The 24,849-nt window shown below is 42.3% G+C and overlaps 1 protein-coding gene across 3 annotated transcripts in view; it reads right to left on the bottom strand.

Moving 5' to 3' along the window:
- Positions 1–24,849, bottom strand: part of CPNE4 (copine 4) — a 732,756-nt gene that overhangs the window by 13,470 nt on the left and 694,437 nt on the right. For all 3 annotated transcript variants that reach the window (XM_060180243.1, XM_060180244.1, XM_060180242.1), the window contains 2 exons: positions 12,731–12,864; positions 2,564–2,618 (listed from right to left, as the gene is read on the bottom strand). In XM_060180243.1, the coding sequence (XP_060036226.1) occupies positions 2,564–2,618; positions 12,731–12,864 (189 nt within the window). The remainder of the gene's footprint in view (positions 1–2,563; positions 2,619–12,730; positions 12,865–24,849) is intronic.

Below are 24,849 nucleotides of genomic sequence, written 5' to 3'. Positions count from 1 at the left end.
TAAGAGAAAGGGGGGCAGGCGGTGGCGCACCTGGTTAAGCGCACACATTACAGTGTGCAAGGACCCAGGTTCAAGCCCCGGGGTCCCCACTTGCCGGGGGGAAAAGCTTCACGAGTGGTAAAACAGGGCTGCAGGTGTCTCTCTGTCCCTCTCCCTCTCTATCTCCCTTTCGCCTCCCAATTTCTCTCTGTCTCTATCTAATAATAAATAAATAAATAAATAAATAAATAAATAGAATAGCAAAAAAGACAAGTTTCTTCTGGAAGATGCCACAAGGGAGGAAAAGAAGGCTTGGAATAAGGCCTCTCTGTCATTAGCTCCTCTAGACCAAGCTAAGACTGGATCATGTGGTGGAGAACTTTCAAGCATCTCTGGAAAACCAGAATAGTGGCTATTTTATTAACCTAGCCTAGCCTACCCTACTGTGGCGTTGGAATCTAGCCCAGGGTCTCACACGTTTTCTACCACTGAGTTATCTTTCCAGTCCAATTATTATTCTATACTGAGAGAAAGAGACAGTCAGCAAAACACTGTTTCACCACCCATGGGGCTCCACTTGTTTTGTCTTTGAAGTTCTCTCCTATAGTTCTGGGCATCGAGCACAGGCCTTCCACATGGAATCTAGGCCTTCTACCAGATGAGTTACTTCCACAGCTCCGGACTGGTAATTACTGACGGGCATTCCAGTCTTGAAGCTTAGCAGCTCTGTGAAGGCGGGCACCAACCTGTCCACATTCTGGAACCCACACTTCACCTGGAGAGAACTGGATCTCTCTAGCTCTGGATAACTCTTATCTGTGAAATCTCATTTTAGTGTTGCCAGATGTTTCTTTCTTTCCTTCTTTCTTTCTATTTTTTTTTTTTTTTTTCAGAGAAGCTGGAAACCTGACATTTTATATAGAATTTCCTCATTCTTAATGTGTGTGTGTCTGAAGTACATTGTGGTCTCAGTCGTATCTACAGATTACCAGCTGGCAGCTCCTGGTCTGTATTCTTCCTCCTCACAGGTTCTGTTTCCAGCAAATCCTTTAAGAATTCTATGGCCATGCCCGGCAGGGAGGTCAGTGTGGAATACAAAGCAGACAGGCCACGGAGACCTTTCAACCTATCCACTGCTCACTCCAGCAGTAACAGGAAGATGAAGTCCCTCTTCTAAAAGGGCACTGAATGAAGATTGTTGGTCTGACAACTCTGTCAAGGGAGGAAATGTTGGCGTCTGCCTTATGCCCTGAAATCTGGGCACAGTAGGTAAAAGAGACGTTTATGATTAAGCAGTATTACTTGTAATCAGTGTAGGCCTCAGATGTATCCATGAGACTAAGGCATGGAACTGATTGTCTCTCCCAAGACTCTCATTCAGGGGAACTGAATTCTCTATGGCGAGTTCCTATAGGACATCTCGTATACCACAGTCAAGGCCTCAGCTCCATGCAACACAATCTTGGCCTTCTTTGTGATACAAGAAATCAGTCTCAAAACCCAAGTAGAAACCTTGAAGCTTCCCACTTCTTCGATTCAGAGTGCATCTTTTCTTTAGGACGGCTCTGTTTCCCTCAAGACACTGGTGTTTAGGTGGGGGAGTCTGTAGTCTTCATTGTCATGAGATTCCACAGTGGGTAATGTTAACAGGCTCTTTCTCTTGGGGTTAGCTCAGAACAGAGAAGTTCCGACCTATCGGGAAGCAATTTCCCAAGTGTTTTCTCAGTTTCTAACCAGACACATTTCTTGAGGAAGCTAAACAATGGAGCCCTTCATTTTGTCCTTTGAGAAGACCCATTCAGAATACTGAAATTGAATTCATCAAAAGACAGGGTCTATGAAATGAATATTATTAGTTCTGAAGATCATTTCCTTTTTGAAAAGATTCATTTAAAAAAAGTTTTATGTGAGATAGAGACAGAGACAGAGACCAGAGTATTGTAAAGCTCTGGAATATGGTACCTGCAGGCCTCTAGGCTTTTATGTAGGCAAGCACTGTGCTCCACCACTGAGAGAGCTCCCTTGTTTAAAAATCAGTTTTTCCAAATAATTTTATCTTTATTATTATTGTTATTATTATTATTAACCACAGCATTGCTTAACTCTGGCTTTTGGTAGTGCTGGGGTGAGATCCTGGAACCTTAGACCTTAAGGCATAAAGTCCTTTCTGCTACCCACTGGTCCCATGAATTATTTTTATTGATTTAACAATATTACAAGATTTTAGGAGTCTAGCTTCACACTTGTGTGCATGCATGTGCTTAGAGCTCTCCAGACCCTCCTACTGTTTCTGTGCACCGCAGAGAATACTCCGCCACCCCCCTTGATAATTATCATAGTCTAAGAACGAGTTTAGTTATAATCATTAACAATGATTATTGAAAGTTTCTTCTAGTTACCTATATTCCACATACAAGTGAAATTCCACATACATGCTAGTTGTCTTTCACTGAAGATGACATCTGACTAGTCATTATCCAATTTACATAATTTTATCAAGGACCCAACAAATAAGATTCCTGTGAAGAAAACCAAGTTATCCTAGGGTTATAGTATAGTGAAAGACAACTCCATCTCTACTCACCGTGTACTCTGGGGGTATTCTCGCACCAAACCCAAAGGCTGGGAACATTTTGTCACTGAAACAGAAATTTTTAAAAAGCTGCTTTATTCATTCATCTATTGAGGAAGGAAACCAGGAGCCTGCATTACCTCTCTAGCACATGTTGCTATGCCCAATGCTGACTCATGCCTCTTCATTATCTGTGCTACAAGAGAACAGCAGTGGGATGGGCATTACAATCAAGGAGTCATCCTCAGAGTTCATCATAGTCATTGTCTACAGCCCCTCTCCTCCACTTTGCTCTAGATTTGATAACAAGGAATAAAATGACTCCAGACTTTCTGCACCTTCCCGATTTCAGTTCCCCTTCTCCTTTAAAAAGTGATCATGTGTGCCTAAACAAAGGACTCTGGGGAAGGAAGGCAGGAAGAGGGCTGGGGGTGGCTCATGAATTGAGGTCCTGATGCATAATGATGGAAATAGACCCAAGTTGTGGGTGAGTGTTCTGCAGAAACCTATCATGTCGAGTAGTAACATTTTACCCATGTGCCACCAACTGCACTGTAACCCTGTGACAATTAGTCCCTCCCCAATAAAATGATAAAAACAAAAAGACTATGAACTAGGTAATGCCTATGGTTGATCATGTCAATATGTTGCATTTATATTATCTTTTCAAATATTCTTAGGGAGACGTTATTATTCCCATTTTACAGGTGGGAAAATTCTTGAGCAGTGAGGTAACTTGTCTAAGATCATGCTGCTAGTTCGAGCCAGGGTTCAAATCTAGACAAACCTGAAATGAAGTTGTCTTTTTAATTTTTTGATAGAGACAGAGAGAAATTGAGAGAGAAAGGGGGAAACAGAGAGGGAGAGACACCTGCAGCACTGTTTCACTGCTCATGAAGCTTCTCCTCTGCAGGCAGGCACTGGGGTTGAACCTGGGTCCTAGTGCACTGTAATAGGGACACTTGACTAGGTGCACCACAACTCGACCTGAAGGATACCTTAAATAGCAACCGAAACTTCTTAAGTCCCAGAAGGCTGGTGAATTGACAAGACTTTGTTTCATTTATGGACTAATTTAGCCACTGCTTTAGTTCCTAGAAGCAATGATAAATTGTTTATATATCTTCTCTTGCTTCCTGTACTCAAAGGGACACATTTTTTTTGCATTCCATTTACATTTCTGCAGCCCCCTGTGTCAGACTGCCTTTATCTCTCCTAAGTGTCAGGGTTATGACCGGGGCTCAGTGTCCACACGACTCCTACCACTCCTCTCAGGGTCAGGGTTATGACCGGGGCTCAGTGTCCACAGGACTCCTACCACTCCTATGGAGATTTGTTTCCATTCCCTTTGTAGAAGGTAAGGGACAGCCAGGGACAGAGAGGGTGAGAAAGACAGGAAGAATGAGTAACACCTGCTCATGAAGCTTCCCCCCTGCTCGAAGCCAGTCCTAGGTCATGGTAACATGTGTTCTCTACCAGGATAGCCACCTGCTGGTTCCCCTCAGAGGGGGGATTCTTATGAAAAGTGGGAGAATGTCCACCTTTCAGCCACCAAGCTGCAGATGCCACTATAACACCATCCTGACTTCCCTGGGCAGACAACCTCACCAATGTGTCCTGGAACCTCATCTAGGCAGAGCCCTACTGCACTAGGGAAAGACAGAGACAGACAGGGGATATGGATCCACCTGCCAGGGTCCATGTTCAGCAAAGAAGCAATTACAGAAGCCAGACCTCCCACCTTCTGCACCCTATTAATAATTTTGGTCCATTCTCCCAGAGGGGTAAAGAATAGGGAAGTTTCCAATGGGAGGGGTGGGGCATGGGATTCTGCTGGTGGGAACTACATGGTATTATACCCCTGTCATTTTGCAGTCTTGTTAATCATTATTAAATTGCTAATAAAAATAATAAAAAGAAAACCCAGAAGAGTCCCATACATCTCTTTTGGCTTGAGTTCTACTGTGCATATCAGAATTTCTGCTTCTTCATTCACTTATGTAGCATCTTGACTTAAAATGTACGGTAGCTCAGAGGCCAGGGAAGCTAAGAACATTTATTGGAAATAAGATGTACCAGGCATTTCCTTATTCCATGACCACACACCTGTGAGGTTTCATTTAATTACTACTCCCATTTTTTTCTTTTCCTCCTCCAGGGTTATTGCTGGGCTCGGTGCCTGCACCATGAATCCACCGCTCCTGGAGGCCATTTTTTCCCCCCCTTTTGTTGCCCTTGTTGTAGCTTCGTTGTGGTTATTATTATTGCCCTTGTTGACGCATTTCGTTGTTGGACAGGACAGAGAGAAATGGAGAGAGGAGGGGAAGACAGAGAAGGGGAGAGAAAGAGAGACACCTGCAGACCTGCTTTACCGCCTGTGAAGCGACTCCCCTGCAGGTGGGGAGCCGGGGGCTCGAACCGGGATCCTTACGCTGGTCCCTGTGCTTTGCGCCACCTGCGCTTAACCCACTGCGCCACCGCCCGACTCCCTACTATTCCCATTTTAAGGATGAAGGATGAATTGATGGAGTCTCAGAAAGGCTAAGAAAGTGTCTTGCTATTGACCAGGGAGTAGTCAGCGGTCCCAGTGCCATGCTTTCTCTGTTATACCTAACGCATCTAATGACTACACTTCTAGCGTAAGGTAGCATGAAATGGGACTTCCTTCTGGCATTTTCCTCTTAACAACAAATGCAACTCTCCTCAAGCGCGTTTTGTGATGGGGTGGGGAGCAGTGCTGCTGCAAAGCTTGTCAACATTGCAAATGCAATGTTGCTCTTCTCAAAAGGCCTTTCTTCTTCATGTCATCTACTTTTTTCTTTTTCTTTTAAAATTCTTATTTTAAAAATATTTATTTATTTATTCCTTTTTGTTGCCCTTGTTTTATTGTCGTAATTATTATTGTTGTTGTTAATGTCGTCATTGTTGGACAGGACAGAGAGAAATGGAGAGAGGAGGGGAAGACAGAGAGGGGGAGAGAACGACAGACACCTGCAGACCTGCTTCACCGCCTGTAAGCGACTTCCCTGTAGCTGGGGAGCCGGGGGCTCGAACCGGGATCCTTTTGCCACCGGTCCTTGCACATTGTGCCACGTGCGCTTAACCCACTGTGCTACAGCCCGACTCTATTTTTTTTTCTTTCTCTTTCATTATCATCACAACTGAGATTTGTTCTTGGAATAATTCCTCCATTTCTCAGTCAGTCAAGGAGAGTAGGGAATCCACTTAAGGGCTGGCTGTCCCAGGAACTCTCCAGGTTGATTGAGAGGTTAAAGTAACAAAAGCCAGATTCTCACATATTACCATCTGACTTAGAGGCCATCAGCAGTCAACTCCACCAAAACACAGCTGATGTGACCAAATCTGAGGCAACGATAAGGAGACACAAGGAAGTCAGCATGATTTGAAATCCAAGTCCTGGTTCTCCAGAGAAACATCTGCTTTCCTCCTTTCCGCTCTGTGTGGCTACAGGTCTTGAGGTTCATTGCCATCTCGTAGGTGTTAGGTGTGTTGTTAGTGCCGACAAACAGTAAATCGCAATAGCTTCTAAGGAATTAGTCACAGCTCTGAGAGGAGAAAGAAAATCTTCCTGGTCCTTGGAAATGCTGAAATACTTTGCCTCAGCAGCTTTCCCCTAACGAAGACCAGGGGAGCTGGTATGTGAGGAGGAATTTCTGCAAGGATGCATTCCTGGATGGTCAGTGGGTGACGGATGGTCCAATTCAGAGCAATTTAGGCAGCTCTATAATCTTTATGTCCTCTGATGAGTTTAGGAAGGGGAAGATGGAATGCCCCATCCACTTGAATCACTAAACTAGTGTTGCAGGCTTAAAGATATTCCTTTTCTACTTTCTAAGGGATCCTTTGGGATCTGAAGTTTGCTGAGCACGGCACACCATTATGTAAAGGAGTTGCATGAGTAGGGAGATAGGGAAAAATGCTCACCTACACAGGAATAACTAATGAGCCAGGAGGACAACAATTCTCTGAAGTTAGCTACCCCAAATCCTATAACTAGTACACAAACAAACAAACAAACAAAAAATTCAAGCTTAACCATCCTCCATTTAAATAACCCTTCTTCCTGATTAAAAAGGAAACTGGCAGGCAGAGTGTCATGCAAGAGAAGTGAGGGAAAGTTTAGCACACAAGTAAACACAGGTATACCAACCTGGAGATCCACTCAGCACTGAGAAAAGGGACCAGTTAGCAAGTACTGGGAATATGATTGGTGGAACTTGCAATCTGGGAAATTTGGAGGACCAATCACCACACTGGTAAAGGCAACGCTTTCTTGTTATCAGAATAAAAGACTAAAGTACAACAGAAGTACCCGGACATCTTGAATGGAAAGAAGGAAATGACCACACTCCAGTGATATCCACATGGAAGGCTCATTTTCAATCACCAGTTTACCCTGTCTATTAAGAAAGACTGAGATAAAGCAAGAGAGTAAGCCCCAATGACAGCAGCCAGGAGGAAAAGAAGGCTAACATAGAGAAACATGACATTCTACATCACCTAGACATTTAACAAAGGCCAACAGTGGCCTTAAAACTGGGACATAAGGAGGCCTGGCAGGAGCACAGTAGGTTAAGTGAACGTAGTGCAAAGCCCAAGAACCGGCATAAGGATCCTGGTTCGAGGCCCTGTCTCCCCACCTGCAGAGGAGTCATTTCTCAAGTGGTGAAGCAGGTCTGTAGGTGTCTGTCTTTCTCTCCCCCTCTCTGTCTTCTCCTCCTCTCTCCATTTCTCTCTGTCCTGTCCAACAATAATGACAGCAATAACAGCAACGATAAACAAGAGGAAAAATAGCCTCCAAGAGCAGCAGATTCATAGTGCAGGCACCGAGCCCCAGTGATAACTCTGGAGCCAAAAAAAAAAAAAATCAAAACAAAAAACCCTGGGGCATATAAATTTTTTCTTTTTCTTTTTTAGGGCACATAGAAGCATTAAGTTTTCCCTTTTTAAAAAGGAAATCAGGGAGTCAGGCGGTAGCGCAGTGGGTTAAGCGCAGGTGGCGCAAAGCGCAAGGACCAGCGTAAGGATCCCGGTTGGAGCCCCCGGCTCCCCACCTGCAGGGGAGTCGCTTCACTGGCGGTGAAGCAGGTCTGCAGGTGTCTATCTTTCTCTCCCACTCTCTGTCTTCCCCTCCTCTCTCCATTTCTCTCTGTCCTATCCAACAACGACAACATCAATAACAACAATAACTGCAACAACAATAAAAAGATAACAAGGGCAACAAAAGGGAAAATAAATAAATCAAATTTTTTTAAAAAGGAAATCAATATTTAGATGCTTTACCACCACATGCATTCTCTGCTGAATTTGGTCTCTGAGAACACGTGATAGGAAGCCATGCTTCCCCCCCCAACACACATGCAGTGACTTTATCCTTTACTCATTCTGGACCTCAACCACTAACATTCTCGACTTGAGACAGAACTCTTCAACATAAAATAAAGGAACAATTCCAAGTGTGAATGGTTCACTAGGAAGCAAATCCTTTTGCAAGTCATTGACATAGTGGGTGATTTTTGCTCTAAGATTTTTTGTAGTGTGGCCTGGGAAGTGGCACAGTGGATAAAATGTTAGGCTCTTAAGTATAAGGTTTTAAGTTCAATCCCCAGCATTGTATGTGCCAGTGTGATGATCTGGTCTCTTCTCTTCTCTCATCAATTAATAAATACATATTAAAAATATTCTGTAGAAAGTGCTGATGCAGCTGGGGCCCTATTCGGGGATTCCTGAGATTCCCACACAGACATGATGGGCCTAGACCTCGAATAAATCCCTCTCTCCATTGTTACCGGCCATCTCTATCAGGAACAACAAAACAGACTCCTTTGTGGGCCCTCATAGGTCCTTGCCCTCAACTTGGATCAACAATGGTAGAGAATGTTCCATCCTCTGAAGGGAGGATGGACCACATACTCTGCTACACCTGAGGAAGATGGTCCTGAAATTGGGGCAGCTTGGAATTTTCCTACTCATGACCACAGAATGTGAGCTCAGATCTACAGGGATGCAGAGGCCACATAGGCTCCTAAGCTGAATATGGGCCCCAGATCACATCAAATCGATGGGTTTACAGTCAACAATATTTATACACCTTTTCCATATTAGGGAGCCACTCTCTTCCCTGATCCAGCTTTCTGGTCCTTTTTCCAGCCATGACATCATCTCTCCAGACAATAACTTGGATCCATCTACATATCAGATTTTAGGCCCAGGGGAAAACAACAACAACAACAAACAACTAGTTTAACCACAGGCCCTTTGGAATAGAACTAAAATATGCCTACTAGCTATCTACAGAATGGAGACACACACACATCCAGCTCTTCATCTGCACTATTCCAGCCTTTAAATTTGTGTATTGCTCCAGCTGTTCTACTTCAAGGATCACCTGGTAATGATTCTTTAGTAATAACTGTACATGGCAGAAAGAAAGTCCTTGGCTTTCAGAGGCTGGGAGGAACGTCTAAAGCTTATGGGAATTAAAGCCCTCTGTGTCGCTGCAGGAGCGGGAAGCGTGCCTTCTGTCAGTTTTTATTCAAGTGTTTCTTTTCCAGCATCAACCTCACTGACTTTGACGTGAGAATAAATTAATTCCAAAGCTCCAACTTGAAATTCCCTGACTCTGCCTGTCTATTGTCTATCCACCCACACAAAGAAGCAACTGTGGCACCTTGTCAGTTTTCAAGCAAGCAGCTTGCATTACAAACTCTTTCAAGGAGGCTTTTGAAAGAAAGCTGAGGCTCTTCAATCTTCCCTTTCTTCCTTAGGATTTTGCCCATTTTAACGTTGAGATCCCTTTTTAACATGAAAAACAAAACAAAACGTGACTTTCTTGGCTAGTTGGTATTGTGGCATCATCCTATTAATATTTTTAAAGAACTATTTATGTTGATTCTTTACATTATGCTTCTGGTGTCGCAACTTATTTTTATAATGAATCTGTATTGGGGGGAATATACAATTTTCCTCAGGCTTCGGCTCAGGTTATAAAGGGATAGCAGCTATAGAATTGTAGAAGTCACTCCAATTGGAGTATCTTCATCCTGGATGGGAGATACTCAGAAGACAAAAGTTTAGCAGTTTATTTCTGACCATCTGGTAAACCTCCCAATGAAATATGCAAGGACTCTGGATGTCAATATTTTAATTTCCAGATAACTCCCACCCGGTCCTCTCTTTGGAATTCATTCTCATATTGCCTTCTCCCTTCCAGGATCAGAAGTCACTTCATTATTAAGCATCTGTTGTACAACATAAGAACTGAGAGTCCTCAGTCATTTCATCTCTCTGGTGAGCATTTCAAGCTTTAAAAGTTACTAAGACTTATGAAGCTATTTCCTTTCACCCTTCTTATTTCACGTACACATTGTTACACTATTATTCTAGTGTGTATAAGAAAGAAGGGGGAAAATTATTTTCTGTTGTCTTGGGAAAGTTTGGAGAACTTTTTTTACAATGGAGATGTGGTTTATTAGTCATTTCTCTCTCTGGTAGAAATCTCTGTATGATATACACTTGGCTAAGAAATCTTCCCTGCACTTGAGGTTGAAGAAATTAGAGCTGACATTCGAGTTATCATCACAGTGAGTATCTCAAGGTGAAGGATAAGAGGTATCACAGTAATTTAAAATGCCAGTGCCCTCTGTTCTAAGGAGTAGGAGGGGAAGTGTCAAAAAGGGCTTGAATGTTTACAGCTCTGTGATCTTACTGGATGCGTTCATTCACTCTCCAAGTGCCCTCACACCCACACAAGCTACTGGTGATGAACAAGTTCCAGTCAGTGGCTCACAAGCAGAAGGAGCACCGTTCAGACCATTTCTGTTATTTGTCCTGTTGTTTTTTTTCTATATCTTCTGGCACTAGGTTTTGTCTTTCCCTTTGGTGCTAGGGTAACAGATTCTTTCTTTTTTTAATTTTAACTTTATATTTCTTTTTTTTACTCTTTTTATTTTTTATATTTATTTATTTTCCCTTTTGTTGCCCTTGTTTTTTATTGTTGTAGTTATTATTGCTATTGCTATTGTTATTAGATAGGACAGAGAGAAATGGAGAGAGGAGGGGAAGACAGAGGAGGAGAGAAAGACAGACACCTGCAGACCTGCTTTACCGCTTGTGAAGCGACTCCCCTGCAGGTGGGGAGCCGGGGGCTCAAACCGGGATCCTTACGCCACTCTTGTGCTTTGCGCCATGTGCGCTTAACCCACTGCGCCACTGCCCGACTCCCTTAACTTTATATTTCACTGCATTGCCATGTTGTAAGATTTCAGGAGAAATTTCACACCTGCATAAGTGTGTGTGTTTGTGTGTGTGTGTGTGTGTGCAACCCTCCAGCTAATAGAGTTTTAATATGGTGATCATAGTCGTGAGACTAAAAACGACAGTACCATGCACAGTACACAAACACTCTCCAACTAGAGGGAAGGGAATTTCCCTTATTTTCCTGGCTTAAAAGTTCAGGGAACTAGCTGCTGCTCACTACTAACTAGGCTTGTTTTGCTATCACACCAGCGCGTCAACTGAGATGCCCCTGTATTCGTGTTTACATTGGTTCTACCCCACAAAGGCTTCTTGCATAAATACATGGACAACTTCACCTTAAACTGCAAAGGCAGAACACACTGGTGACTATGATTTATATGCCACTTCTTGCTGGGAATTCTCTTGGGAAGGAGGGAAGTCAGTATTTATTACCAAGTAAAAATAAATATAATACAGATCTGATTTTCAAAATCATTCACACACATAATCACACACGCGCACACACAAACCCTCCTTTTGCTAAAATTACCTATAGTTTTTGAGGTCAGTGAAACACAGAAATGATAACATTTCAGCTGTGAAAGAAACTGAGCTACTGGGGTCAGGCAGTAGCAAAGTGGGTTAAGTGCACATGGCGCAAAGTGCAAGAACCAACGCAAGGATCCTGGTTTGAGCCTCCTGCTCCCCACCTGCAGGTGGGTTGCTTCAAAGCTGCGAAGTAGGTCTGCAGGTGTCTGTCTTCCCCTCCTCTCTCAACTTCTTTCTGTCCTATCCAACAACAGCAGCCACACTGACAATAATAACACTAAAAGGGCAACAAAAATGGGGTAAAAATGGCCTCCAGGAACAGTGTATTTGTAATGCAGTGGATTTGTAATGCAGGCACTGAGACCAGTGGATTTGTAATGCAGGCACTGAGACCCAGCAATAACCCTGGAGGCAAAAAAAAAAAAAAAAAAAAGAAAGAAAGAAAAGAAAGAAAAAGAAACTGATCTGCTCAGCCCCTGGTTATATGACATAGTAAAAATTACTTCACCTCCCTGTGACATGTCCTTCTGTTACACAGTACCCACTACGTAAGGGTTTATGTGAGTATTAGATGGAGCAGTGGTGAATAAGCCAGTACTCCTCAAACTCCAAAGTATACGCACACCATCTGGGAATGTTATGAAAATATAGACTCTGATTCGAAGTAGGCTGATTAAGAAAATTTAGGTGAGGCCATGACACTAGTATGTGGACCACATTTTTTTTTCTTCCAGGGTTACTGCTGGGGTCGGTGCCTGCACCATGAATCCACCGCTCCTGGAGGCCATTTTCCCCCCTTTTGTTGCCCTTGTTGTAGCCTCGTTGTGGTTACTATTATTGCCATTGTTGATGTTGTTCGTTGTTGGATAGGACAGAGAGAAATGGAGAGAGGAGGGGAAGACAGAGAGGGGGAGAGAAAGACAGACACCTGCAGACCTGCTTCACCACCCGTCAAGCGACTCCCCTGCAGGAGGGGAGCCAGGGGCTCAAACCGGGATCCTTACCCCAGTCCCTGTGCTTTGCGCCATGTGCGCTTAACCCGCTGCGCCACTTCCCAACCCCGACCACATTTTAATTGTTAAAAGCACATCCTTAAAACTTTTCTAAATGCAAACTGAAATTTATATCTAGTCTTGTAGGCCAACTAGTAGAGACTAAAAACAGAGAAAGGATCATCCTTTTTCCTATAACATGGCATAAAGTCACTTTCCTGGAGCCGACAGGATAAAATGTTTGGGGTACAGTTTGATTTTGTCCCTTTAGGAGCTCTGCATGAGTAGTTGCTAAACTTAAGTGTTCAATTGCCAGCTAAAGATCAGTGTGGGACCACCCGAACCCATGGGCAGATGATAAAGATCAAAACTTTTATACCTGTCATAGTCTTGGCAAATCTCCCCCACAGCCACCAAGGCCTTCAGGTACTCATTGGGCTGGTAAGGATGGATGTAGTGCAAGGAACAGCTGTTCCTGGGGTCTCCATTTGAGGCAGTGAAATCTATAGCTACCTGGAAGAGAAAGAAGAAGAATGGCTGGGTTTAAAGTAATGGATCGTGTAGGAACAGCTTGGGATGGAAAGGTGCGTCTTGTTAGATATGCTGCCATTAAGGACAGTCAGAGAAGAAAGCAATTAACTGAAACCAACCAGCAACCAACCAGCCAACCAACCAGATATTGAATTGGTTGAGGTCAGTTTTATAGTCTGCAGTCCTCCTCTCTCCCAACATCTTCTTGTCTCTCTATCTCCAATGGAACTTGAGGTTGACATTTAGGTCAGGAATCTCTCATCTCTGTCTCTCTCTTTTTAATATTTTTATTATCTTTATTTATCTCATAGAGACAAGCACAAATAGAGAGGCAAGAGGGTGATACAGAGGGAGACAGAGAGACATCTTCCACCCTGCTTCACCACTTGTAAAGCTTTCCCCTTGAAGGTGGGGACTGGGGGCTTGAACCTGGGTCCTTGCACACTATAACATACGCACTCCACTAGGTGTGCCACCACCTGGACCCTCTCTATCTCCCCATCCCTTCTCAATTTCTTCTTTTTTGTAATAAATAAACAAATAAAAGGAATACCAGCTGATACTATGTCCCCAAGCATCAAGAATACCTCTCCAACCATCCCCCCACTCCAGTTTCATAATTCACAAGCGTAGGCTTCTACATTCTTGAGGCAAGACCATTCCATCTCTGCAGCAGTCGATTTTTGTGCTAAAACCATTATCATACTTTCATAAGTGGCAAGTGACAAGGGCTGTGCTGAAGTGGGTATAATGAATTTCCTGCATTGTAGATGTAGTGCTGAGTGCGGCATTTAATATTTGGTTCCCATTCACACAGGAAGTCCTGCCTGGAATAGAGTTGATGCCTGAATGTGATGGGCAGCATAGAGGCTGCAAAGGGGGAAGAGTAGTGATCCTTCTTGAATTCCTTACATTTCTCTTTACTCTCAACACCATCACCATCTAAACAAAAGTTCACTCACACAACCACTTAGAGAGTGCTCACCTGATAAGGAATATTGCTTCTGATTTCTAACATCATTACTACTTCACTAAATGGTAAATACTTAAGCTTGGGCTGGGTGGGGAAAGGAGAGTGTTAAAATGCAAGGCATTATAGGGAATAAAAATGTTTAAGCTGTATGTTCCCTTTGGGGTTCATCAGAATCCATTCACTGCTTCATTAATGACTTTTCTTTTCCTTCCTTCCTTCCTTCCTTCCTTCCTTCCTTCATCTCTGTTTTCTTCCTTTCTCTCTCCCTCTTTCATCCCCCATTTTATTTTATTTTTATAAATACAATAGTTTGTACATGCATAACATTTCTCATTTTTCCACACAACAATACAACCCCCCCAGGCCCTCTGCCATCCTGAGGGGGACCTGAACCCCCCTCCCCGCCCAGAGTCTTTTACTTTGGTGCAACACACCAACTCCAGTCCAAGTTCTGCTTAGTGTTTTCTCTTCTGGTCTTGTTTTTCAACTTCTGCCTGTGAGTGAGATCATCATTCTTCTGTTTCTGACTTATTTCATTTAACATGATTTCTTCAAGCTCCATCCAAGTTGGGCTGAAAATGGTGAAATCACCATTTGTACTCTGAAAATGTCCAATAGTTTATCTATCTCTTCATTTAGCTCCCTCATTTATTGATTTTTTGCCTGGATGATCTGTCAGGTTGAGAGAGTGTGGGTATTTTTGATGTATTTAGATGGCCTCTCCTTGGGTGCATAGATGTTGATAATCATTACGTCCTCTTGATTAATTGATCCTTTGAGCAGTAAGTAATGTCTATCACTATCTTTTAAAATTTTATTTATTTTAAGGTCTATCATGTCAGATGTGAGCATAGCTGTTCCTGCCCTTTTTTTTTGTCGTCCACTGGCTTGTATGGTAGTTTTCCATCCTTTCACTTTGAATCTGTGTTTGTCTTGTTGAGTTAGGTAAGATTCCTGCAGACAACATATGGTTGGGTTGTGTTTTATTATTTTATTTAATTTAAAGTTTATTGTGTCAGAGATGAAAATGGTTGTTACTGCCTTTTTTTGTGGTCCATTAGCCTGTAAGATAGTTTTCCATCCTTTCACTTTAAGTCTATGTTTGTCTTGTTGGATCAGGTGGGATTCTTGCAAGCAGCATATGGTTGGGTTGTGTTTTCTTTTCTTTTTTTTTTTTAAATATTTATTTTATTTATTTATTCCCTTTTGTTGCCCTTGTTGTTTTATTGTTGTAGTTATTATTGTTGTTGTCGTTGTTGGATAGGACAGAGAGAAATGGAGAGAGGAGGGGAAGACAGAGAGGAGGAGAGAAAGATAGACACCTGCAGACCTGCTTCACCGCTTGTGAAGCGACTCCCCTGCAGGTGGGGAGCCGGGGTTCGAACCAGGATCCTTATGCCGGTCCTTGTGCTTTGCACCACCTGTGCTTAACCCACTGCGCTACAGCCCGACTCCCGGATTGTGTTTTCTGATCCATCCTCCCACTCTGTGCCTTTTAATGGGTAAGTTTAAGCCATTGACATCTATTGATATTATGGATTTAAGGTATTTCAGTGCCATTACTCAATAATTTTTTATTTTCTCTGATATATGGCAAGTAGTATGGTGATGTTCTTGTTTATAAGAGGTCTTTTAGAACCTCTTTCAGGGCAGGCTTGGTGATGGTTGCCTCTTTTAACTGTTGCCTCTCTAAGAAGGTTTTGATCCCTCCATCTAGTCTGAATAAAAGTCTAGCAGGATATATTGTCCTTGGTTGAAACCCTTTTTCATTGAGGGCTCAATAGATACCTTGCCATTCACTTCTGGAAACAACAGATGGAAACAACAGTGAAAATACTAGCTATGATCCATCTTCCTACTCTGTGCCTTTTAATTCAGGCCATTGATATTTACTGATAGTATAGATTGAAGATAGTTTAATGCCATTATTGTAGATTTTAGAGTGTTCTGATATATGGCATGTTTATGGTGATCTGATTGTTTATAGGAGACCTTCCAGAACTTCTTTCAGTTCAGGATTGTTGACAGTTGATGCCTTCAACTGTTGTTTGTCTGAGAAGACTTTTATGTCTCCACCTAGTCTAATGACAATCTAGCAGGATACAGTAGTCTTGATTGAAAGCCTTTCTCATTGAGCACTCGACAGATGTCTTGCCATTCTCTTCTGGACTGTAGTGTTTGTGTGGAGAAGTCTGCTGCTAATCTTATTTGTTTCCATCTGTAAGTTTTCTCTTTGTTTTTCTCTTGCAGCCTTCAGGATCCTTGCTTTATCCTTATTCCTTTTCCTTCTAAATATGATATATCTTGGTGTCTTTAAGTCTGCGTTAATTCTGTTTGGGACCCTCTGGGCTTCTTGAACCTTTATGTCTTTTATGTTGTCTTGACTAGAGAAGTTCTCAGCTATTATTTCTTGAAGATTGCTTTCTTCCCCTCCCTCTCTTTCTTCCTCTGGTAGGCCTATCATGCGTATATTACTTCTTTTGAAGTCGTCCCATAGGTCTCTGTTGTTGTTTCAGTATCTCTTAATCTCTTTTTGAGATCTCTTCTTAGTTTTCTCTAATTCGTCCTCAGTCTTGCTAATTCTGTTTTCTGCCTCATCGATTCTATTCTCTCTCTCCTTTGTTGTGTTCTGTAGCTCAGATATTTGGTTACCCTGTTCTGATTCTGTACTAGCGTGTTCAGCTAGTTGTGCTCTTAGCTCAGCTATTTCAGCTTTCAGCTCTCTAACTACTTTAAGATAGTGCTTTCTTTCAGAGACTCATTTGTTGTTTTTACATTTCTGGTGACAATTCTTTCAAACTCTTCCCTCACTCCTGTGACTAATTCTTCAATTAGTGATTGTATGTTGATTTCATTTTTCTATGCTTCTACTTTTGAGGGGCTTTTATCTGGACTTTTGTCCTCGTTCATTTATCCAGTGTTTCTTCTTGGTTTACGCATAATATATAGTGTGTTATGAGATCCTTCTCTCAGTATTTTTCAGTCCACTGATCACTCTTGCCTGGATTGACTTGTGTCTAAGTAAGATATGTAAAGAGTTCACACTTGTGGAAATTAACTGTTGTTTCAATGTTATCTCAATTCCCGAGTTGAATCACAGTGGCTGTTAAAGCTTCTTTTGTTCTTTTTCTTCCCTGTAGGTTGTGAGAGCGTGGTGGCTTTTTACCTATCAGTAGATTTTTTAGCTTAATCACTCACTCCTGACCAAGAGATAAAGCAGGGTAGGGGAGAGATAGCACAGTTGTTATGCAAAGAGACTCTCACACCCCAAGGATCCAAAGTTCTAGGCTCAATTCAGCTTCTCTACCAGCAGCCAGAGCCAAACCAGGCAGCACTGCTGGTCCCTGTGAGTTTCTAAAGAAGTCCTGTTTATAGTCTGTTACAGTCCCGTTTATAGTCTGTAGGTTCACCATGTTCTCATCAGGAGAACAATGTGGTCTAGCCCTAGTGCTAGACCATGAGGGTGTAAATCTTCTCCTGAGTTTCCTGGTCAGTTCTCTGTCCCCCGACGTCAGCACAGGGCCTCCCCCCTGCTGCTCTAGCTTCTGAGGGCAGTAGCAATGGAGACTCACAGTTGCATTTGGTGAGCTTTAGGGGAGTTCTCTCCTCCCTTCAGCAGTCTTTTTGTTGGTAAAACAGACTGGAGGTGGATATTCAACTGGCAAACTGCCAGACTGTTACTAGCCACTCAAGAGTAGATATGGGCTTTAGCCCTAGGAACCTCTTCTTAGGCTCCTCTCTGTCCATGAGCCACACGTTTTCACTCACTGGTGACTTGGTGGTTTCCCAAATCGTCCCAGTCTCATCTTGTTATACTCTCATGTGATCTTTGATATTCCTGTTCTTTAGAGAACTTTCTCAAGTGGGCTGAGCTGGAGGTCTGAGCAGAGTTATGGTCCTGTAATGCTCTGGTGATTTGGTGGATTCTAGTCCTGGCTTGTTGCGGTCCTACGTGGTCTCTCATCCACCCCCATTTTAAATTATCTTTATTTATTGGATAGAGACAGCCAGAAATTGAGAGGGAAAGGAGTGATAAAGAGGGAGAGAGACAGAGACACCCGCAGCACTACTTCATCACTTACAAAGCTTTCGCCTGCAAGTGGGGACAGGGATTTGAACCCAGGTCCTTCTGCATTTTAACATGTGCACCACCATGTGGTCCCCACTCCCTATTTTCCAGAGCTGGGGGGTCTCACGTATCATTCATTTCACTACTCTAGACCACTTTTTTGTCCTCATTAATATATGTTTAGAGGGAAAGACACTACACAGCACCTCCCATGGGGTGTTGGGCTTGAATAGGGATTGCACACAAGGCAAAGGAGGGGTCCTATCTGTTGAACTATCTTTCCAGTCTCCAATTTTCCTCTCATGATCTTGTGAATGGAAAATGTTATTTAATAACACTGGCAACATTACAGCACAACAAGTAACAGAAATGTCCACTGGATTTATGAAAGCAAGAAGTTACTTCTGGAAGGATAGAGTAAAAGGACTGGGGTTATTTGTGCAGCTCTAGGACGAGTAAATAAGATTGAAATTGATGGGGAAAATGCCACTCATGCCTCATATTACAACCTTGCAAGAGATTCAAAGTGACTAGGAGAGAAAAAGCAACAGAATATTTATAATTTACTTACCAGTCCTCTTTTTTTTTCCTATATAAAGTTATTTTTGTAATCACTGATTTCCCTTTTCTATACCTCCTCTATAAGACTATGTTGAAATAGCTTTAAGCAGAATCTAGGTTCTATTTTAAGAATATCCTGATGTTCTCAACAAAGGAGTACTGACTAATAAAATGCTGGTACTTGCATTTTAACAGTGTTTCATAAAGAAAGGTCATGTGGAGAAAATTGAACAGAACTCCTCTAACCCTTAGGCGCCCTTACTTTGGATAACAAAGGGAAACAGAGAGGAGTAGTTTTTATTAAAGTTTTTCTCTGTGAGTATGGTTTTGTGGGATACTGTTATTTCACTTCATTGAAAACGAGAAAGTAAAGGTTTTATTTTGCTATTTCTTTTTATTAATGATGACTCGTGTTCAAAGGTGATGAAGGTGACACAGCTCATAGGGGTAGACCTGTGTTTGCACCCGAGTTTACACAGCTCCACTGTCCCTCCATCACCTCATCCTCCTTCTCCTGTCTCTCTATTAATTGGCCTTTGACCAGTAAGCAATCTGAACCTTGTATTTGACTTTTCCTCTTCCTCTTTCCCTCACATATTGTAAACATGCCAATAAGGATAGTCAGAGAAGAAATGAATTAACTAAAACCAACCAACCAACCAACCAATTAAACAAAACAAACAGGTATTGATTTGGTTGAGTATAGAGATGGGAGGAAGTACAACAGTTATCGAAAAAAGACTTTCCTGCTTGAGGCTTCAGGGTTTCTGGTTGAGTCCAAGGCTCTACCATAAACCAAAGCTGAACACTGCTCTAGTGAAAAGTAGAGAAGAGAAAAGAAAAGGAAGAAAGAAAAGAACCAAGGAAGAAAGAAAAAAATTAGTTAGGTGATGAATTCAATCCTCTTGTATACAGGGTGTCACTGTGATGTCCCCTGTATCCAATTTATTCTTCTTTTAATTTTCATTTAGTAACAGAGGGGGATCTTGTAAGCCACCATTAAATCATTAATAAAAAAATAGAAAAAAATAAAGGGGTGGGGGAGGGCAGAGTGAGAAAGGAATCGGAGAAATACTATAACACTGTTCTGTCATCCCTGAAGCTCTGAGCTCTCTTGGTGCCCTCCATGGTGTTCCTTTGTGCTACTACTGACTCCCACATGCCCTCAGGTCATTCTTAGTACAAGTTAAGAAAAATCAAGTATTTTATACTATTGTCAACCAATGGCACATCAATAAAGTTTGAATGGAGAGAGAAAATTTGGTGACTCCTAAATGCAGAGTTGCAATGCCAATCAGAGATAATAGGAAGCAGTTGCACTGATAGTTTTCTTTTTCTTTTTTTTTCCTTTTTTAGTTACAAATAATAAAAACAAAAACCTGAAAAAAATAATAAAATGATCATTCAGTATACAGCTGGCCTAGGAAAGGATATTCTACTTTTTGTATTATTTTTTTTCCAAGTTTGGTGTAACTTTATATTATTTTATCTTTATTTTTACCAAAGCATTGTTCCTAATGGTGGTGCGGAGGATTGAACGTGGGCCTTTGGAGCCTCAGGCATGAGAGTCTCTTTGTATGACCATTATGCTGTCTCTACTCCCCCCTCCATCACTGTATTAAGGAAATGTTGTGCAACTTCAGTTCTTCCCTCCCTCCCTCCCTCCCTCCCTCCCTCCCTCCCTCCCTCCCTCCCTCCCTCCCTCCATTCCTCCTTCTTGAGAGAGAGAGAGAACCCAGAGGAAACAGAAAGAGAGATGTTACTGCACTGGTCTGCCACTTGCAGAATCACCCTGGTGCTGACCACTGTACTCCCATGTGGCTCCAGGAACAGAACTTTGTGCATCACATACAGTAAGCTGTGTGCTTTGCTAGTAGGTGAAATGTGTCCTGGCCCCAAGTTTTACTTTTTTTTTTTAAGCGGATCTTTGGGTCCCCCGCTTCCTCTAGGGATGGTTCCCATGTTTGTGTCAAGCACAGATACTATTTTAGCTCAAGAGATTCTGATTGGGGTATCATTTAGGGGAAAGGTATGGAATTAGAAATTATCTAATGAAGAAGAAATACCCAATGATCCCTACCAGTAGTATCTACGGTTTATTACAGAATCATCTTTTAAAAATCATTTATTTATTATTGGATAGAGATAGAAGCAAATTGGGAAGAGAAGCTAGAGAGGGAGAGAGACAGTGAGAGACACCTGCGGTCCTGCCTCACCGCCACTCGTGGAGCTTTCCCCTGCAGGTGGGGAGTGGGGGCTTGAATCTGGGTCGTTGCCCACTGTAATGTGTGTGCTTAACCAGGTGTGCCACTGCCTGGCCTCCCAAAACCATCTTATTATTTGTCTAGACGGCAGTGTACAGTTTTAAGGATAGAGCAGCTAAAAGTTTCTGGTTTTATTTTTTCCTGGTAAATGAAAGTCTTTCTGAGGAAGCTCGAGATAAAATATCTATCTTCAGAAACTTGTCGTCTTCTACCAAGAATTCTCTGTGCTCTTTATAGCTAGCATTAGTGGAGAGAGAACAGAGTGAAAGGTTAAATTTATTTTAAAAAGCAACAGGGGGGCAGCGAGAGATGGGATTAAGTTGAGAAATAAAAGCAAGGGAATGACAGAAAAATGCCCGTGTGTGGAGGTGGTTACTGTCCTGGTGTCCTGAAAGCTGGGAAGCTTGCAGAGATGCCCCATTTTCATTTTTGATGGGAAGCATTTACAAAACGCCTGGGGTTCTGGTGCATGCTCCAATCTTCTCAGCGGGCAGCCTGGGAGTGTAAGCCACTCGCCTGCCTGTGGCTCTTCCCTTCTGCCCAGGAGACCTCTCCTCATTAAGAGCTCTCCAAACCTTGTAAAGACAGAGAGAGAGAGAAAAAAAACTCCCTCTGTGCTGCCAACTAGCCAGCACTTAGAGCTGCTTCTTGGAAAAAGCTGGAAGCAAATGGTGAACATCTTTAGTTGGGCTTGTTTTTTTAAATAAAAAATAATAGTTATTATTATTTAGTTTTCTTACAGGAAATGAGCCCACTCCTCAGATCCCTTCCCTGCCTGTGGTAAGTGGACCATTTGGGGGAACCACTTCTGTTTACTTTGTTAGCTGCCTAATCCTTCTATTGTCACCGTTTGTTACCACGTGCTAGATAAGAGGTGTTTTTTTAAAGCTTTGCATATAATTTGAACCTATGTATACAATGAGCCTTGTAGGTAGAGATACAGGCTAAGGCTGGGCTGTTACTCAAAGTGTAGGTCAAACTTTGTGCTTTTCTAGATTCCCCAGACTCTACAGAAAACAGAGAAACAGGAAGCTAGTCGGTGGAAAAAGACGCTGGAGGCCCACCTGGTCCACTTTCTGAAATTGCAAGGCATTCCCTTCTTTAACCCTGGACATTCCTTGTTTTGCAGATGCCTCCCCCAGAGCCCATCAGTGTAATATGGGAGGGAAAATAAAGGTCTGAAACTTACACTGGGACACAGTGTGCATATGGGCTAACCTAAATGTATTATATAGGAAAAAAAATACTTCCTAAGAGAACCTTTATCACGTGATCTGATTATTTCAGACTTGATGGTTAATCTGCGAGAAGCCATACTGTCTATTCTAGTACATCACATCGCATTCTTAAAATGTAGACTATAAAATCAGAAATAATGGGGGAGTCGGGCTGTAGTGCAGCGGGTTAAGCGCAGGTGGCGCAAAGCACAAGGACCGGCATAAGGATCCCGGTTCGAACCCCGGCTCCCCACCTGCAGGGGAGTCGCTTCACAAGCGGTGAAGCAGGTCTGCAGGTGTCTGTCTTTCTCTCCTCCTCTCTGCCTTCCCCTCCTCTCTCCATTTCTCTCTGTCCTATCCAACAACGACAACAACAATAATAACTACAGCAATAAAACAACAAGGGCAACAAAAGGGAATAAATAAAATAAATATTTAAAAAAATCAGAAATAATGGGACACAATTGCACTGGCAGTATTTCCCTAATTACAAATAATAAAAATAACTACTTGAAAATTAATTAAAAAATCACTCAGTCTTCTACTGGCCTAGTAAATCATATTCTACTTTTTGATTTGTATTATTTTTTCCAACTTTGATATCATTTCATTACCTTCCTTTCTTAGCACACTCACTTCCTTATATTTCATTTAATTTTACACCTTACAGTAGTCAATGTTATGTCCCTTTGTAGTTATTTTCTCTCTCTCTCTACATATGTATATGTGTGTGTACATATATATGTTAAATGTTTTATATAATTGTAATCATAAGATAGCTTTGTTGTTTTCTTCGTAAGAATTTAATACTATGTCATAAAATATCTCCATGTTACTAAAATTAAAATTAGCATTTTAAATGGCTTTCTCATAGCTTACTTAAATGAAGTGTTGTAATTTACACTGTCATTATCTTATGGTCAGATGTCTAGGTTTCTCATAACATATTCATCTATGTGAAAATCCACTTTACAGGGAACAGTTTTGTGCATCTGGAAAGGCTGTAACTTTCAAAGGGCACATTTGATTCTCTTCATCATTTTCTTTCCAAATGCCTTATGGTGTCTGTCTCTTCTAGGCTGTCAGTAATTTTGTATTTTGTGTGTGAGGTTCCAGTATCTAGTTTTATTTTTAGCTGCTGTGCCACGTGCTGAATGTATCGAACTCACTCTTTGCCTATAGTCTGTGTTTCACCTCCAGCCACGTCCTCTGAGACTGAGGTCTGACACCTGTCCTAGACTCAGGACTCAGGACTCACATGGGGACAAGCATTCTCTGCAGGGATGTCCTTGACCTCCCCAAAGTCCGTGTGCAGACCCGGGTGTGCACATTTTCCAGTAAAAGGATATTGATTTGGTATCAAATTCTCAAGTATAGACCTCTAACAGATCCTCCTCTCCACTGTCACTGGTCATCTCCATCAGGAACAACACAATGGACCCCTTTGTGGGCCCCCATAGGACCTTGCCCTCAATGTGGATCAACAATGGTAACGACTGTTCCATTCTCCGAAGGAAGGGGAGGCTGGATAACATACTCCACCTACTACCCGACTAATATGGGTCGTGAAATTAGTGTAGCCTGGAATGTTCCTAGCTGTGACCACCAAATGCTAGTTCAGACCTACAGGGATGCAGAGGTCACACAGGCTCCTGTGTGGAATATGGGCCCCAGGTCAGATCAATGGGGGTTGCAGTTAACAATATTTATACACTTTCCCCATATTTGGGAACTAGTCTCTTCCCTGATCCAGCTTTCTAGTCCTTTTTCCAACTCTGACACCATCTTCCCAGACAATCACCTGAGTCCACCTGCATATTAGATGTCAGATGCAAGCAAAATCTAGGAAAGTCATGGGCCCCTTGGAATACACCTAAAATAGACCTACTAGCTTTTTTTCCAAAACGGAGACCCCAAATTTTCATCTGCAATATTCTTGCCTTTAGGTTCATGACTAGTCAACGATTTTCTCTGCATTATATCTTAACTCTTTTTCAGCCACTAGGTTCTAGATGCTACCATGATGCCAACATGACTTCCCTGGGTAGATGACCCCACCATGTGTCCTAGAGCCCCGCCTCCGAAGAGCCCTGTCCCACTAGGGAAAGAGAGAGGCAGGCTGGGAGTGTGGATCAACCAGTCAACGCCCATGTTCAGCAGGGAAGCAATTACAGAAGCCAGACCTTCCACCTTCTGCACCCCACAATGATCCGGGGTCCACACTCCCAGAGGGATAAAGAATAGGGAAGCTTTCAAGGGAGGGGATTGGATGTGGAGTTCTAGGGGTGGGCACTGTGTGTAAATGTACCCCTCTTGTCCTATAGTCTTGTCAGTATTCCCATTTTATTAATAAAAAATTAAAAAAAAATCTCAGGTAGTCCACATAATAAAAAAAAGAGTGGGAGTCGGGTGGTAGTGCAGCGGGTTAAACGCACTTGACGCAAAGCACAAGGGAACGGTATAAGGATCCCGGTTCGAGCCAGCGGTTCCCCACCAGTAGGAGAGTAGCTTCACAAGTGGTGAAGCAGGTCTGCCTGTGACTATCTTTCTCTCCTCCTCTCTGTCTTCCCCTCCTCTCTACATTTCTTTCTGTCCTATACAACAATGACGACATCAATAACAACAACAACAAGGACAACAAAAGGGAAAATGAATAAATAAATATAAAAATAAATAAATAAATAAAGAATAAGAATCAATGACTAGCCTTTTCTTTAAAACATTACTTACCTCTTTCACTCCACTGGACCTTTCCCTTTGCTTATTGCCAGATTCTAGCCTAGAACCTCCTTCTCTCTCTCTCTCTCTCTCACACACACACACACACACACACACACACACACACACACACACACTCAAATAAGATATGTATTTTAATACACA

This window comes from Erinaceus europaeus, chromosome 21 (assembly GCF_950295315.1).
Source record: "Erinaceus europaeus chromosome 21, mEriEur2.1, whole genome shotgun sequence".
Classification (NCBI taxonomy): Eukaryota; Metazoa; Chordata; class Mammalia; order Eulipotyphla; family Erinaceidae; genus Erinaceus; species Erinaceus europaeus.
This window is presented reverse-complemented; position numbering and strand designations above follow the sequence as displayed.